The sequence below is a fragment of the Dasypus novemcinctus genome, chromosome 13 (genome assembly GCF_030445035.2).
Source record: "Dasypus novemcinctus isolate mDasNov1 chromosome 13, mDasNov1.1.hap2, whole genome shotgun sequence".
Lineage (NCBI taxonomy): Eukaryota > Metazoa > Chordata > Mammalia > Cingulata > Dasypodidae > Dasypus > Dasypus novemcinctus.
Window position 1 is genome coordinate 92,116,918 of NC_080685.1, and position 15,677 is coordinate 92,132,594.

General features: G+C 49.0%; 1 protein-coding gene across 1 annotated transcript in view; it reads left to right on the forward strand.

Moving 5' to 3' along the window:
* MAPKAPK2 (MAPK activated protein kinase 2) overlaps window positions 1–14,764 on the forward strand; it is a 53,548-nt gene extending 38,784 nt beyond the window's left edge. Inside the window, exons 2-10 of the mRNA XM_004470043.5 lie at window positions 9,264–9,403; window positions 9,610–9,674; window positions 9,962–10,041; window positions 10,556–10,682; window positions 11,250–11,325; window positions 11,721–11,845; window positions 12,149–12,234; window positions 12,352–12,432; window positions 13,070–14,764. Of these exons, the coding sequence (XP_004470100.1) occupies window positions 9,264–9,403; window positions 9,610–9,674; window positions 9,962–10,041; window positions 10,556–10,682; window positions 11,250–11,325; window positions 11,721–11,845; window positions 12,149–12,234; window positions 12,352–12,432; window positions 13,070–13,213 (924 nt within the window). The 3' untranslated portion in view covers window positions 13,214–14,764. The remainder of the gene's footprint in view (window positions 1–9,263; window positions 9,404–9,609; window positions 9,675–9,961; window positions 10,042–10,555; window positions 10,683–11,249; window positions 11,326–11,720; window positions 11,846–12,148; window positions 12,235–12,351; window positions 12,433–13,069) is intronic.
* Window positions 14,765–15,677: the final 913 nt, after the last annotated feature.

Genomic DNA, 15,677 nt, shown 5'->3' on the forward strand with positions numbered 1-15,677 from the left:
CTGTTTCTGAACCATAAATTTGGTTCCATTGTTCTATTGTGTCTGTCTTTAGGCCAGTACCATGTTGTTTTTACCACTATAGGTAGGTATAATGATTTAAAGTCTGAAGATGAGGGTTTACTTTTCCTTTCTATAAGTTTCTGGCTATTCAGGACTCCTTACCCTTCCAAATAAATCTAATGATAGTGTTTTCAATTTTTTCTTTAATGCTGGGGTTATTTTTATCGGGGTTAATTAAATCTGTATATCAATTTGAGTAAAATTGACATCTTAATGATATTTAGTCTTCCAATCCATGAGCATGCAATGTTTTTATAGACATTTCTCTTTTAATGAGTTATGTTGAGCATCTTTCCTTTGGCCATTTGTTTCTTTTTCTTATCCTTTGGCCATTTTTGTATTAGGTTGTTTGATAAAAGGCTAAGTTTCTTATACGTTAAGAAATTAGCCTTTTATCAAACATTGTGTGATATATATATATTTTTATTTATTTTTTTAAAATTATTTATTTATTTATTTTTTAATTTACATTAAAAAAAATATGAGGTCCCATTCAACCCCACCGCCCCTGCTCCCCACTCCCCCCACAGCAACACTCTCTCCCATCATCATGACACATCCATTGCACCTGGTAAAGTTCATCTCTGAGCATCACTGCACCCCATAGTCAATGGTCCACATCATAGCCCAGACTCTCTCACGTTCCATCCAGTGGGCCCTGGGGGGATCTACAGTGTCCTGTAATTGTCCGTGAAGCACTATCCAGGACAACTCCACGTCCCGAAAATGCCTCCACATCTCATCTCTTCCTCCCGTTCCCCACACCCAGCAGCCCCCATGGCTACCGTTCCCACACCCATTCCACATTTTCTCTGTGGACATTGGATTGGTTGTGTCCATTGCACACCTATGTCAAGTGAGGGCTTAGATTCCACATGTGTACTGGATGCACTCCTCCCGCTTCTAGTTGTAGACACTCTAGGCTCCATGTTGTGGTGGTTGACCTTCTTCAACTCCATGTTAGCTGAGTGGAGTAAGTCCAATAAATCAAAGTGTAGGAGCTGAAGTCTGTTGAGGCTCTGGGCCTGGGTGTCATATTATCAGTCCAGAGATTCAAATCCCCTACATATATCTCAAACCCAGCACCAACTACAATTCCAATAAAGTAGCATGCAAGTCTTGTGAAAAGAGATCCCCTCTGAGTCCAATTCCATCACGCAGACTCAAAAGAACCAATACCTGGGGTTGTATCTACCTTATCTGTCTCTTAGACTCTGTTCAGTTGTACATAGGGGTATTCCTTGTGACAACCTCCAGACTCTTTTTTTAGAGACTCACAGCCTTATAATCTCATTTCTCCTTTCCATTTCCCCCTTACATTAGGTCAAACCGCTTCCCGAAGTCATGTTATTATATGTAGACAGGTATATTCTGCTGTTCCGCATTGAATCTTTAATTCAAGGTCATTTTCTAGTTGCTATATATTTTTAAATTATCATCCGTATTTTGTCTTTTAGCTTCTTGTTGACTTGAGTCCTTTGTAGCTGCCCTGGGAAGGTCCTGGAGCCTGAGAGTGGGGCTCTTCTGGGCTCTGTGGCTTGGTTCTTTGAAGGCTTTGATGCTGGGAGTTTTAGCTTTGTTTTGGGTAGAGATTTTCCCCCTGAGACTAGGGTTCAGAGGTCACGTTGATGGAAGTCAGTAACAAAGAGGGCACCCTTTTCCCTTTCACCCTGTGCTAAGGAACTTGAACCAGAATGAAGGGCACTGCTGAGGTATTCTAAGTCTTTCCTATCGTCTACCTTCTAAGGAGTTTACAATCTGTTGTTAGATTTATGTTTGGATCTGGTTTCTGGGGAATGAGCCATCAGTCACTCTTCACTGAGCTTTGCAGAGGCTCTAGGAGGGGGAATCACCAGCTCCCCACTACCAGACATAGAGGAAAAATCAGGATTTCAACCAAGCCTTATCTACTTGGATTCTCTTACGTTCCTGAGCTGGGTTAGAACCTCACGGTGATGCTATGAGAAGTATGACATGTCTCTCCAGCCTTTAAGTAGCTCTGTAATTTTGGGAAATAAGAGAGATTCTCCCTTACCATTGTTACTGTTTTTGTGGCAGCACTCTCTTTATGCCCTTTGAAGCAATATGTAATTAAAAAGTTTTTAAAACATATTTATTGTGTACCTTCCACATTAGACTTTAGTCCCACTGGGGCACAGGCCTTATTTGTCGTGTTCTCTGTTATGTCCCCAGCACCCTCCAAACCAGTGTCTGGCACAAACTGGGCGCTCTGAGTTTTTTTGCTGAGTGGTGGCATTCTGTGAGGATGAGATCAAGTCCTGCAGACGGCCATGTGCCTCCTCCCTACTTCCCTCTCAGGCTCCAGACCCAGGGAAGGGGGCTCTGGAGGGACCCAGCAGAGGTAACGTAAAGACAAGGATCCTGGAGCCTCATGACCGTGTCTCTTCTCCCTTCTTGGCTGGTATGGGCTGGGGGGGGGGGCAGTTCCTCAGGCTTCAGGCTGAAAGGAGAGGTCCAAAGATATTTGAGCCTGGCACTCCTGGGGAGTGCTGTGTCTGTCAGCTAGGTCTGCTGCTGGTGCCACTGCTCCACGGCCATAGGATCTAGAGGCGGGGATGACTGCCCTCTACCTAGAGAGAGAAAATAAAGAATGTCAGGTCACCTGTGATTCTCCTTTCAGAGATAATTACTGTCACATTTTACTAAATATGAATGTTCTTACTATTTTATGTATATATTTACGTAAATATATGTATAAATATACATTTAGAACTGGTTCATACTGTACATAAACTTTTCTGGGGGAGCAGATGTAGCTCAAATGGTCAAGCCCCTACTTCCAGTGTACAGTGTCCTGGGTTCAGTCCTTGGTACCTCCTAAAAAAAAAACCAAAAAGAAAACAAAAAGCTTTTCTAAATGCTTACTTGCTAGTAAGTAAATTTAAAGAAATTAAGATTGGGATTTGTGCTGCAAAGGAAATAATAGAATGCTACTGCAGACCACGACAATGAGAATCTTTTTTTTTTTCTTTCTTTTTTTAAAAAATATTACATTCAAAAAATATAAGAGGTTCCCATATACCCCCCACCCCCCTCACCCTACTCCTCCCACATCAACAATCCCTCCCACCACCACCACAGCACACTCATTGTGATTGGGGAACATACCTCAGAGCACCACCACACCACAGGCATAACAGTCCACAGTGTAGTTTACACTCTCCCCCAGTCCACCCAGTGGGTTATGGCAGGATATATAATGTCCAGCAGCTGTCCCTGCAACAACATTCAGGACAACTCCCAAGTCCTGAAAACGCCCCCACATCACATCTCTTCTTACCTCTTCCTGCCCCCGGCAACTATCGTGGCCACTTTCTCCACATCAATGCTAAAATTTCTTCCATTACTAGTCACAATTGTTCCATAGTAGAATATCAGTAAGCCCAACTAATTCATATTTTATTCCTCCATCCTGTGGACCCTGGGAGGGTGATGTCCACTCCACCTCTATATCAAAAGGGGACTTAGATTCCATGTGGGTGATGGCTACAATTTTCTTGCTTGCAGTTGTAGGCACGGAGAATCTAATGGACATTTATGAATCCATTTCCCCATTATTAATTTTCTAAAACATTGTTTCAATGATTATGTTTTGTGTACATACATACATATACACACTTTTTAAAAACAATCTCTATTGCTTGTTTCTGGACAGTAAGTTTGTCATTTCTTATTAAAGTAAATAACTATTGGGGCATATATATCCTTAAAGCTAGATCTATGACTAGTTCTGTGGGGTGTAAAGTTTTAAGAAAGGAATTTTAAGATCAAAGGGTTTGTATTCTAAGGCATATACATTTTTAGTCCTACTTCCTGACTGTTGATGTCATGGGCAGTCTCAGGCAGCTCTTTCATTCTTTGCCTTACTGGGGTGGTAGAAAAGAGCCTTTGGGGCAGGCAGTAAGTGCAGGGTTCAGATTCCAGCCCTGCCTTGAATGAATCCTCTAACATTTCTCTTGCAGTGTATGATGGTTAGGTGGGATCACCCACTTGAAGTACATGGCACCCATTTAACACAGTGCTTCTGGAAGCAGGAGTTTTCTATTTCCTGCTCTGTGTGAGCACTGTGCTCAGAAGGTTGCTAGGACTCCCATGGTGGCTGTGCTCCTTCTCACAGAGTACCCGGGGATGCCCCCTACCATGTGGTGCAGAGGGCATCTAGGACCCAGGGAAATGTGTGAGTGGCCCTGGCCGCTCCTGGGACTGCAGAGGTCTTGTTTAACAACAGGCACTATGCAGGGACAACACACTAGTGCCTGAGTCAGACTTTTGCATCACTGTTGGCACTTAATCAATTTTGGGCAGGGATGGTTTCCTTTTTTCATTATATGTGCACCCCCACCCCCACTCCAGCTGTTCAGTTTAGGTGGTGTAGGGAGGGAGAGCCCAGGGCTGGGATGCCAAAGTCTGCTTCCCTCCCAGTATCCTGGGTTCCCTGCTCTACCAGTGCCTAGAGCTATAAATAACACTCTTAAAGGAAATGGGCATCATTGGGATCTGAGCTGCCCACCCCAGTGGGATTCTAACACATTGGGGGTAGGATAATAATAGTAGCAAACTGTAATGCAGTGTTTCCCATGTGTGAAAGCACCGTTTTTAGAATTTACATCATGTGTATGTATTAACTCATTTAATGCAGCAGCCCCATAAGGTGTAGTTACTTTTATTATCGTATTTAACAGATGGGGAAACTGAGGCACAAAGCAGTTAAAACCTTCCTCAAGTGCACACAGGTATTAGGTGGTGGGGTGATCCCTTGGGCCTGGGACTTATCTTACATCTGCTTGGTGGGCAGTACCGCAGGCCTAGGGATTCCTCTCCCTTTGCTTTCTTCCGGCTTGGATAGGCTTGCCATGCTGCTTGTGCTCTTGTCTTCCATGATGGAAGATCTTGTGGGGGTATCTGAGGAGGAGCTTGAGCACCCAGAATTGGAGATCCCATTCCTCTTCCCTTCAGGTTCTGGCAAAAAGAGCTGTGGAGCAGTATTTGGGGAGAGCTCTCATACCTCTCTCACTGCTACCACTGCCCAGAGGCTCCTCTCCTGACTTTGGCTCTGTGGCCCCGTCCCCTGCCCCCGCCTTACTTGGCAGGGTGCCTCTCCTGTTGCATAGAGCATACGCAATGACTGACCTTTTCTAAGTGCAGGAGGATTTCAGACACCAGCTACATGGAGCTCAAGCCTGCCAGCATCTCTTCCAGGCTTAGCATGGGTTTAAAATGTCTAACTATTCCTTCCAGGCATTCCTTGAGGTCTGTTGCCTTTTAGACAGAAGACCTTTCTTTCCTTCAGCCCCTTACCCTCAAGACTTGTGTTCTTGGGCCGTTTGGCCTCCACTGTCCTTCTTGTCTATCCCCAGAGAAGTAAGAGCCTTTCCTATTTGATTCTCTTGGCTTCTGGTTGAACCTGCTGCCCTACCTCACTCTGCTGGTGGCCTCTGGCAGCGCCCTTAGGATCCTGTTTTCTCTCTCTCTTCTCTGGTTTGGCACTCAGGCCACATCCCTGCTGTTCTTTACTTAGCTCTGTACTCCAGATTAGCACATCATTGATTTCCTCTCTCCAGGCTTTCTGCTCTAAGCAGTTAATTAAAGAAGTCTCTGGCTCCTTGTGCCTCTGCCCGTGATGTTAACCAACCTGCCCTACCAATTTGAAGGTCTTGCCTTCTTAGCTAGGTTTGGTTTTCACATCCATTGAGGGATTTCTGAAAAGCTTTAGACTCTGACAGCAATTACCAGTCTTTGTGGGAAATTCTTGTTATTTTTCATTAAGAATTTAAAAGTACGAGCCTTTCCAGGTAACCCAGGGACAGCGAGTCCTGGTTTGCTGCTCACCGTTCATGCACAGTAACTTTTCTGAGAGGAGCCACTGTGAGGCAGAGTCTTTAGGGCAAAGAAGCAACAGTAACAAGGTGTGTTGACTCAGAAGTTCCTTTTCCTTAATATAGGAAAATGTTTTTAAAAAATCATCTTTGGGTGAACAGAGGAGGAGGAAGGGATTGAACAGATTGCAACTCTTGCCCTTTAGGAACTCAGTTGAGTTGGGGAAATAAGGTATACATGTGTAAAATGGTTAAGTTTTCAAAAACTGAAAAGTAACCTATATAGGGTTTCTAAATAACCTTCAAGGATATTTAATCCAATTTTATAGACAAGGAAACTGTTTTCAGAAAGGTAGGTTGACTTGCTTTTATAAGCTAGGAAGCACAAAACTTGGAATTCAAAATATACATACATACTTTGATTCCAAAACTCAGGTTCCTTGTACTACATCGATCCAGCTCCTCTAACAGGTAGGGTATTTGTGTAAGTGGAGGTAGAACGTGAACCCAGGCTTTCTGACTCCAGTTCTCTTTGCCTCATGCCCCACGCTCTGATGCGTCATAGGCAAAGCTGGCAGTGAGTGCTCTGCCGACGGGCATCCTCACTTCGCACGTTCTGGTTGGAGGTGGTCAGTGGGCTGCAGGCAGAAACCCATTGGCAGCATTGCCAGTGCAGCCACAGCGTCCTCTACTGGCTACATCAGCATGCTTCTTAACTCAGTGTGGCTGCCAGAGGGGCCAGCTCTGCTGTTGCTGTAAGGCTGCTGACTTACAGTTCTTATAACAGGACGCTTGGAGAAGTATTATTTTATTAGATGCTTACACTGGCTCAGTGGGGGAGGGGACCTGACTGATACAATCACTCCTATTTTATACGTGTGGAAATAGGCTCAGAGAGGTAATGACTTCTCCAAGGCTATTTGCCATTTTACAGGCTGGGGCCAAGTCTCTCCTGATGTAAATCCAGGGCCTCGCGCTGCCTCTGAGTAAATCTGTCAATTTGGGTTCTTCTCAGGGCTTCAGTTACTGTGTGCCTGCAGAGGGCACTAGCGGTCTTTCCTGCTTAGCTGCTCTGGGACCTTTTGCTCCTGAACCATGTGAATCTCTCGCACCTACAGCGCATTACCTCATTGGTTTCTGAGCCTTTTCTGTGTGTCTACCTCCCCTAGTGCCCCCTCTCCCCAAGCTATTCTTTTCAGATCATGACTCTTCCATTTGGTCTTGGCGTTTAGCTCAATGTATGGCCGTAGTAAGAATTCAGTAAATGCTTGTTGAATTGAACTACCTGCAAATGAAATCAGCCCAGTGCCTCTTCCTGCTCCTTTTGGAGCATGGGAAAGGAAAGTAAACTTTTTCCTGGTCAGTCCAAGTGAAGGATAAAGGTGGTGAACTGAGGACCTGTGCGTTGTCCTCTGGCAGCCACTAGGTGGCAGTGTGACCCCATGGAGGCCCTGCCTTCTGCCTACTCCCCTAGAGGCTCTGAATTATCTGGTTTCTGGTTGCTGCTGGACACGTGTTTGAGGAATCCCCTTAAATGCAAAGTCAGTCTGTACTGACAAGTCTTGGCCTCTATACCTCTTCAGAAATCTGGATGCCTGGGCTCTGGAGGGCCTCCTCTGAAATCTGGATTCCAACCCTGGTTCTGCCTTTTCCCAGGAGTGTAGCCTCAGACATGTCACTTCTCTGAGCCTCAGTTTCCTAATCCTATAAAATGGCAATTGCTGTAAAATTTGGAAAGCCCAGCATGTCATAGGGGCTAAATGAATACTTTATTGTTTTATTGTTGGAAATGCCTGTTTCATGGCCCTCTGCAACCTGGCTCCATTCTGGCCATCTGGTCTTATTTATTAAGTTACATGCTCTTTCTGGCAGGTCTTTGATCTTTCCTTACTGCATTGCCCAGCCCTCCCTCTCAGCCAGTCTGTGCTTTGATTCCCACAGTTTTGCCTGTCTGGATGCCTTTCCTCTGCCTGTCCCTTTCTTCCCAGCCTGGCTGTCTTCCTGACCACCCTATCCTCAGTTGGAGTGTGTGCCACAGGGCTAATCTTGACTTCCTGTGGAAGTGATAAGCTCTGCGAGGATCCCGGTCTCAGTTATGTTGGCCTCTGTGCCGTGTACTTAGCAAGCACTCTGTAATAGGAGCAGCAGCTATTATTATTGAGTACATGCCAGGCTCTGCTAGGTGCTTTGCAGACTTAGGAATTTCATTTAATCTTCACAACAAAACCGTAAGATGGAGACCATTATCCCATTTTACTCAGCAGCTATGTATCAGAATGCTTTTGTTTTCAGTCATTTAAAAAAAATTACTAAAAACAGTTTGAACAGTGAGGACAGTTTATTATCTTACCAAAGAAGAAGTCCTGAGGGATGCACAGTCGTGGCACTGAGGCCCCAACTGGTGTCATCTCTCCCGATTGCCTTCCTCTCTGTGTTGGTGCATCCTTTTAGGCTGCCCTTTCCCATGGTACCAAGAAGATGGCTGTGGTCCCAGGTAGGACGACGTTTAGGGGAGATCACATAGCTTCCTTACGCTCCCTTTAAGGGAACCATCGACAGGTTTCCTACAAAGTCTTCTTGGCCAGCCTCCAGTCTTAGGCTCTTTCCCAAGCCAGGCACTCGCAAAGGTGCTAGAATTACTAGGACTGGCTTAGACTAGTCAAGTTTCAGCCCCTGGAGCTATGGAGTGACCCAGTCTCCTTTTAGTGCCCCTAGACACCTGGTCTAGGAAAGAAGAGGGGGCAGGAACCGGCTCAGTTAAATAACTTGCTCAAGGTTGCAAGCTTAGTAAGAACTGCATCTGCGTGACTCGAGGGGCCATCTGTTGGTTGCCTGAAGTATACTGCTCTGGATTTGGTGTGGTGAGTTTGAGTGATCTTGGAAGTGCCTTTTCTTACTGATTCTGGAATCTCTCCTCTCTCTGGCCCTCTTTCCATTATTATATTGTTTATTTGTTTTTTTTCCTCAGCCTTTCTCTGTGCACCCGCCCGCCCCCACCTTCCAGTAATTAGCTTCTGCCAGTCTTTTAGAATGGATGTCATGCTCTTAGCTGGAGAAAGGCCCAGCTGGACAAGATGGCCTGAGGACTGGTCTCTGTGGAGCTGATCCCAGGAGGGGTCAAACTGAAGTTTTGTTTAGAGTAGTGAAAGATGCTGCACAAGCCTGAGATTACAGGCAAATTCTGTGTACGGGTAGACTTTTCTGTGAGAAGGGCTTCAGGATCCAGGAGAAGGAGAGGCCAGGGGAAGTGTATGGTGCATCAGTGAGGATGTAAGAAGGTACTTGGGCCCAGGGCTTGGAGTAGGCAGCAGCCAGCCGTCCCCTGCAGAGAAAGTGCGGTTACTCAGGAGACCTTTTGCCTTGCAGATGCTTCAAGACTGCCCCAAGGCCCGCAGGGAGGTGGAGCTGCACTGGAGGGCCTCCCAGTGCCCACACATTGTCCGGATCGTGGATGTCTATGAGAATCTGTATGCGGGGAGGAAGTGCCTGCTGATTGTTATGGAGTGGTAAGCAGCCCTGCACATCCTGTTCTGGCCCAGCCGGTCCCCACTCAGCCCCTCACCCTCTGGGCACAGCCTCTGCCTGGACCCTGAAGCTTCAGGTGTAAATGCTTGATTTCTTTAAAGGGTAGGGAACACTGGCTGCAGGGGAGAATGGTGGTGGGATGTGAACGGGTGCTCTATTCCTGTTTCTAATGGTGGTTTTGTTTTAGTTTGGATGGTGGAGAACTCTTTAGCCGAATCCAAGACCGAGGAGACCAAGCGTTCACAGAAAGAGGTAGAAAGGGTCTGTTGTGGGGCCAGGCCTTGGGCAGACAGGGCAGTGGGGTATCTGGAAGGTTTTGAGTGCCTGCTCTCAGTGGCGGGTGTTGAGGCCTGCTACAGCCTCCAGCTCACTGATGGGAGTATCGTCCTCAGCTGAGGCCACGGTCGCTCCTCATTTCTTTGGCGTGGGGGTACGTGGTGGGTGTGCGGAGCCTCAGGCTGCATGGGACTAGAGCATTAAGTTTTCGAACACTCCTTTATGACTTTCTTTGTTGCTCCCACCTTCTGTTCTCTTTACAGAAGCATCAGAAATCATGAAGAGCATTGGGGAGGCCATCCAGTATTTGCACTCCATCAACATTGCTCATCGGGATGTCAAGGTACCCGCTGCTTCTACCACCAGCTCAGGTGCTGTGGGGGGTCAAGGGAGTAGGGCCGTGATGCCCTAGGGTGGGGTGCTGGAGTGCCAGCGTTGGCTTGCGCCTTGCCGCCTGGTTCCTGAGGCTAGAATGGGGCAGCTCTGCCCTCAGGGCCCTGCCCTCCCTGCCCACGGGCAAACCCACAAACCCAAGAGTGAAGCCTCCTCTGGCCACACTCAGCCCTGTGGTTCTCCTTAGCACTTCTCAGCTGTGGTCTTGGTTTTTCACGTCCCTGTAGAGTTCATTGCTGGTTCTGTGTGTTCATCTCCTATCTCCAAGCACACTATAGATACTCTAGAGGCAGGAACCTGGTCTGATATAGCTGGTGTTCCTCACAGTGTCCAGGTCACAGCGACTAGACAAATGGCTGTTGAATGAATGATCGAACAAATGAATGAATCATTACCCCTTTGGTTTCTGATAGCCCCTTACAGACCCAAGATTGTTACTTATCTGTCTCTCTTCCTCCCTGTAGCCTGAGAATCTTTTGTACACCTCTAAAAGGCCCAATGCCATCCTGAAACTCACTGATTTTGGCTTTGCCAAGGAAACCACCAGCCACAACTCTTTGACCACTCCTTGTTATACGCCGTATTATGTGGGTGAGTCCAGAAGAGACCCTGGGACCGATTCTCTCCTCAGCACTTTCCTCCCCTCTTCTTGCAGGCCTCAGGGGACCCCAGCTCCTGGGGAAGTCACGTCCTTAAGACCTTTGGGCACTGGTTCTGATGTGAAAGGAAATTATCTGCCTGAGATTGTAGGCAGCATTTGCTGCACAGTTCACTTTTCCTTGAGAAGAGCTATCATTCCATCAAGTTCTCCATGGAATTTGGGACCTAGATTGAGTTCTGGAGCCTTAGCTGCCTGACACAGAACAAGCTCTCAGAAAATGTCATATTAAATGGGCAGCATAGGACTGAAAGTCTGTTGTAGTTAAGGGATTTTTTAGTCTTAAGGTTCTAGCCCTTGGGTTGGTTCCTCTTTGGAAGAGAGGCTTCTGCTCTCCTTCCAAGCCAAGGTTGGGCTCTGGGTGTTCCTCTTCCCATCCCGAGTTGCTGTCCCATCGTGATTGGCTAAAGGGTTGGGTAGGAAGCATCATCCAAATGATGCTGGAGCAGATGATGGTGCTCCAAAGGCTGCGCCTACTCATGTTGACCTTTGGTTTGCAGCTCCGGAAGTGTTGGGCCCAGAGAAGTATGACAAGTCCTGTGACATGTGGTCTCTGGGTGTCATCATGTATATCTTGTGAGTGTGTTGGGGCGGGGAGGGCTGGGCTGGGGGCAGGAGGAAGGCTGTACCTCTCCAGGAAGAGAGGAAGAGGCAAATGTTAGTATCCGCTTTTGGATGGGGGAGTCCCTGGGAATCCCCTGCATGCCCCCTTTCTCAATGCTTGGTGGGTTTCCATAGTTAAATGGGGTGTAAACTAGCTAATTGGCAGGAGTGTGCAGTTTAGGTAATTGGTATATTAGCTTCCGGGTCCTGTCCTTGACTTTGTATAGTGTGATTGAGTCAATGAGCTTCTGCTTCTTTGTGACCTTTACATGGAGAAGAGCCTGTTTTTCACCCTGTTCCTGGTACAGTCCCCTAAATAACACCGAATCTGTCCTCTTCCTCTCTCCCTGTCTCCTCTTGTGGCTCAGGCTGTGTGGGTACCCACCCTTCTACTCCAACCATGGCCTTGCCATCTCTCCGGGCATGAAGAGTCGCATCCGAATGGGCCAGTATGAATTCCCCAACCCAGAGTGGTCAGAAGTATCAGAGGAAGGTAGGGGCCCAGCATTTCAGGAAAGGGGAGGAGCCCCTGCACATGGGAGGGTGATGTGTACCCATGGACCTTCTCGTGTGGGTGCCATAGCTGTGCCTGTGCCCACACCTGCTGGGTACGTCCTGCCTGTGTGAAGGGCCTGAGGCCGAGCCAGGGAGAGGGGCCTTGTCGGGCCTATCGAGTGGCCTAACCAGATAAGGGGTGTTGGGGCTGTTCCTTTGAGCCCCGAAAACCATAGGAGAGATCAGGATAGGGAGAGTGACCCCTGACCTTTCTGTGCCTGTCCCCTGCATCACCCCACAGTGAAGATGCTCATTCGGAACCTGCTGAAAACAGAGCCCACTCAGAGAATGACCATCACAGAGTTTATGAACCACCCCTGGATCATGGTGAGTGTGGTGCACTAGGGAGATCTGGGCCAGGGGGGCTGCCCCTCGGGGGTGAGGCTCAGCCCGGGGTGCTCCCCTGTTCCAGGCTTTCACTTGGACCCCTTTTTTCTCTCTCAGCAATCAACGAATGTCCCTCAAACTCCACTGCACACCAGCCGGGTCCTGAAGGAGGACAAGGAGAGGTGGGAGGACGTCAAGGTGAGGGGAGCCACTGTCTGCGAGGGTCTTGGGGTTGCCGCTCACTCAGGTGTGCTCAATGCCACGGGCTGGTGCTGGCTGGGGAGAGCTGGGTTCTGCATCCTCATCCCTTGGATGTCTTTGCTACAAGAATAGATGCTAAGCCACTTCCCTGATCACATTTTGGCCAGAGAGTTCTGTGTTCTGGTCTAAACTCCATTGTGCTTCCCATGAGCCCTCTATTACCTGGGACCTTAAAGATCACCTGGCACCATCTCCCCGTTTTGCAGATGAGGAAACTGTGGCCTAGAAAGGGGCAGTGAGTTGTTTAAGGTCACATAGCTAGTGACAGCCTGAGACAGACCAGAACCCAGGTCTCCTGACTCCTGGCCCAGTGCTCTTTCTGCCTTCCCATGTGACTGTCTCCTACAGAGTCTCCGGACAGGCCCTGGCGAGAGCTGTGGCAACGCTCTGTTGCCCTGGCTCTGCTGGCCACCACGTGGACCCACTAACCAGTCTGTATTCTTCTCTTTCTGCTCCTGACCCTATCACCTCGCCCTGTCCTGACTTGTGCCCTTGTCTCTCTCTCCTGGTTTTTCTCCTCCTTGTCCTTTGGCTTTCTTTTTGTTCCCTTTTTGGTGCACCTCCACACACCCAGGAGGAGATGACCAGTGCCTTGGCCACAATGCGTGTCGACTATGAGCAAATCAAGATAAAAAAGATCGAAGATGCCTCCAACCCTCTGCTTCTGAAGAGGCGGAAGAAAGCACGAGCCCTGGAGGCAGCGGCCCTTGCTCACTGAGCCGCCGAGCACCCTCCTGCCCCACTGGAGGAAAAGCAATAACTCTGTGAATATGGTTTTTAAAAGAAGAGACACAGACCTGTCCCCTTCCGCCTTCCTTCCGCCTTTGCTGCGTGGAGCCGAGAACCTTGCCAGCAGCAGTATTCTGACCCTTTGGCCATCACCTGCCTTGGTTCTGGCCAGCCCCGGAGAGGCTGGGAGGTTGGGAGGGTGAGAGAAGGGCGCAAGATGCTCTTGAGCCTGCGCTCATTTTGCAGTTTTATCAGTAATTTGACTTGGAATTTTTATGAAACCTTTTATTGTCCTTTTTCCCACTCCTCCTCCTTCCCCCAAAACCTCTTCCTCCCAGGATACTGCAAAGATTTGGGGTTTGGTAAAGGGTATTGTGGAAACTGTTATCGGGCATGTCCCTGTGCTGTCCCAACTGCCCTCCCCACCACAGCCTGAGGTCCTGCTGGCTGAGGTGTTGTGGGAACGCAGGGCCTTGGAGGGCTGGGGCCCGGGTGCTGCCCACGTCCTCCAGCTGGGCCTCAGACGTCCCCAGCCTGTGGGCAGGTAGTGAGTGTGTGTGTGCACCTGTGTGCCTGCGCCTGGAGCCGAGCAGGTGGGGCCAGGGCCAGGCTGGCAGGGCTGCAGGAGGGGCCTTGCTGTGGACTGAGGACCTTTTCCTTCCTTGGGCCTGCCCTGCCCACGTTGGGCCCACAAAAGTGCCTGGGAAGCTGATCCAGATTTTGAAGCAGGCCCTCTCTGGCCTGTGTCTGCTAGCTGGGTGCTGGGAGGTACAGAGGAGTAACTTAGGCACTGGCACAGCAATCAGGAAGACTGGACCCCCCCTTCTCCCTGTTTCAGCATTTGTCCTCTGTCCCCTGCGCTGCTGATCCTACCAGGTAACCTCTCTACTTCCTGCCACAATTAACCCACTTTATTTTTCTTGAGATTTTAGCCATTTCTTGGTGAGCTGCCCATCAGCTCACCTGGGAGAGCCCGGGCAATTTATGGTGACACAGGGCTTTTCCATCTGCTGTGTCTCTCCTAGCTCTGGGGGTGTTGGCCAGCTCCCCGTCATGGGCAAAGGCAGGGCCACTTTAGTGGTTCCCCTCTCAGATTCTCATTGTGTGGCCTAGTGGGGGGTGGAAGTTTCTCACCAAAGATGTCCCGACTCTGCCCCTTTCTCATTAGCCACTTCACACACCCCCTCCCCCCAAACAGGCACACAGATAAACAGACAAACTCAGCTTCATGCGTCCAGGCCAGTGAGGGGAGGGTGGGTCCTCCCCAGTGTTAACGAGGAGCTGGGGGCGGCCCTCTGTGCCATGGTCCCTCCCATGGCCCCCTCCCTTTGGGGGAGGGGTGGCCATAATACTTCAGCTTTCATCTCCTTCGAGGGCAGTGTGGTGAGGGGCACCCAGGGTCTTCTCTGGGTTGGGGGAAGGGCTCCGAGTGCCTGAGGCACCTCCCTTGTCTGTGATGGTGTGTCCAGCACTCAGATTGTTGTAAACTGTTGTTTTGTATGATCGAAACTGTCTTTACTAAACAGATTTAATAGTTGAAGGTTTTTCTTTCTCTTCCGTCAGCCCCCAGCCCTGCCGCCTCTGGGTGCTCTGGGGGTTGAGCAGCCAGACTCATCCAGTGTCAGGAAGGTGGTCGCTGCTCTCCTTTAGAGCAGGGCCATGTAAGGCAGCAGGGACTGGGAGGCTATCCTCTTTTGCCAAACACTGAGCCAGGAGCCAGGCTGCCTTTTTGGTGTGATTCTTTGACCTCCATAGCTACAGCCTGGACCCAGTACCCTTAGTCAGGAGGAGATGGTGGTGGAGATTTTGTTCAAATCCTGGGAAAAAGACTAGGAGAGTAGGTTGGTGTAGTACCTGAAAGTTCCAAGAGGGGGTGATAGGGATCAGACAAACCAAAATACCCCGTATCAGAGCTGGAGGAGGCCTCAGGGTTCGTTTGACCTATTCCTCTCAACTTAGAGTGAAAAGACTGAGTCTTGGACGTGGGAAAGGACCGGTCTGAGATCACATGATGAGTTGGTTTGTGGTAGAACCTAGAGTAGAAACTGCTCTATCAACCCCCCTGCCCTGGTTCCCAGACAGGCGGAGCAATGTTGTGGCCTACTTAGTTTCACATAACTTTCATGACCCTCAGGGCTGCCAGCTGAGAGAGGCAAGGTAGCATGGCCGCCCCGATTTTACGAATAAGAAAACGGACTGAGAGGGGCAAGTAATGTGTGGGAAGTCACACAGTCGACTGGTGTGGAGTAGACTTGGCCTCCAGAGCCGTGAGGCCTGAGGTGATGCTAGGTCCTCAGCCCCTCAGGCCCTGCTCCTGCCTGGAGGAGAGGCGTGGCTCTCCACCCCACCGCCCAAGGAATCCTGTTCCTGCCTTCTGTGCCTCGTCGTAAGCTGTGAATGGACTGCTGAAGTTCATCCTGGATTGAAACGGGACTCATTGCTTTAGAAACCAC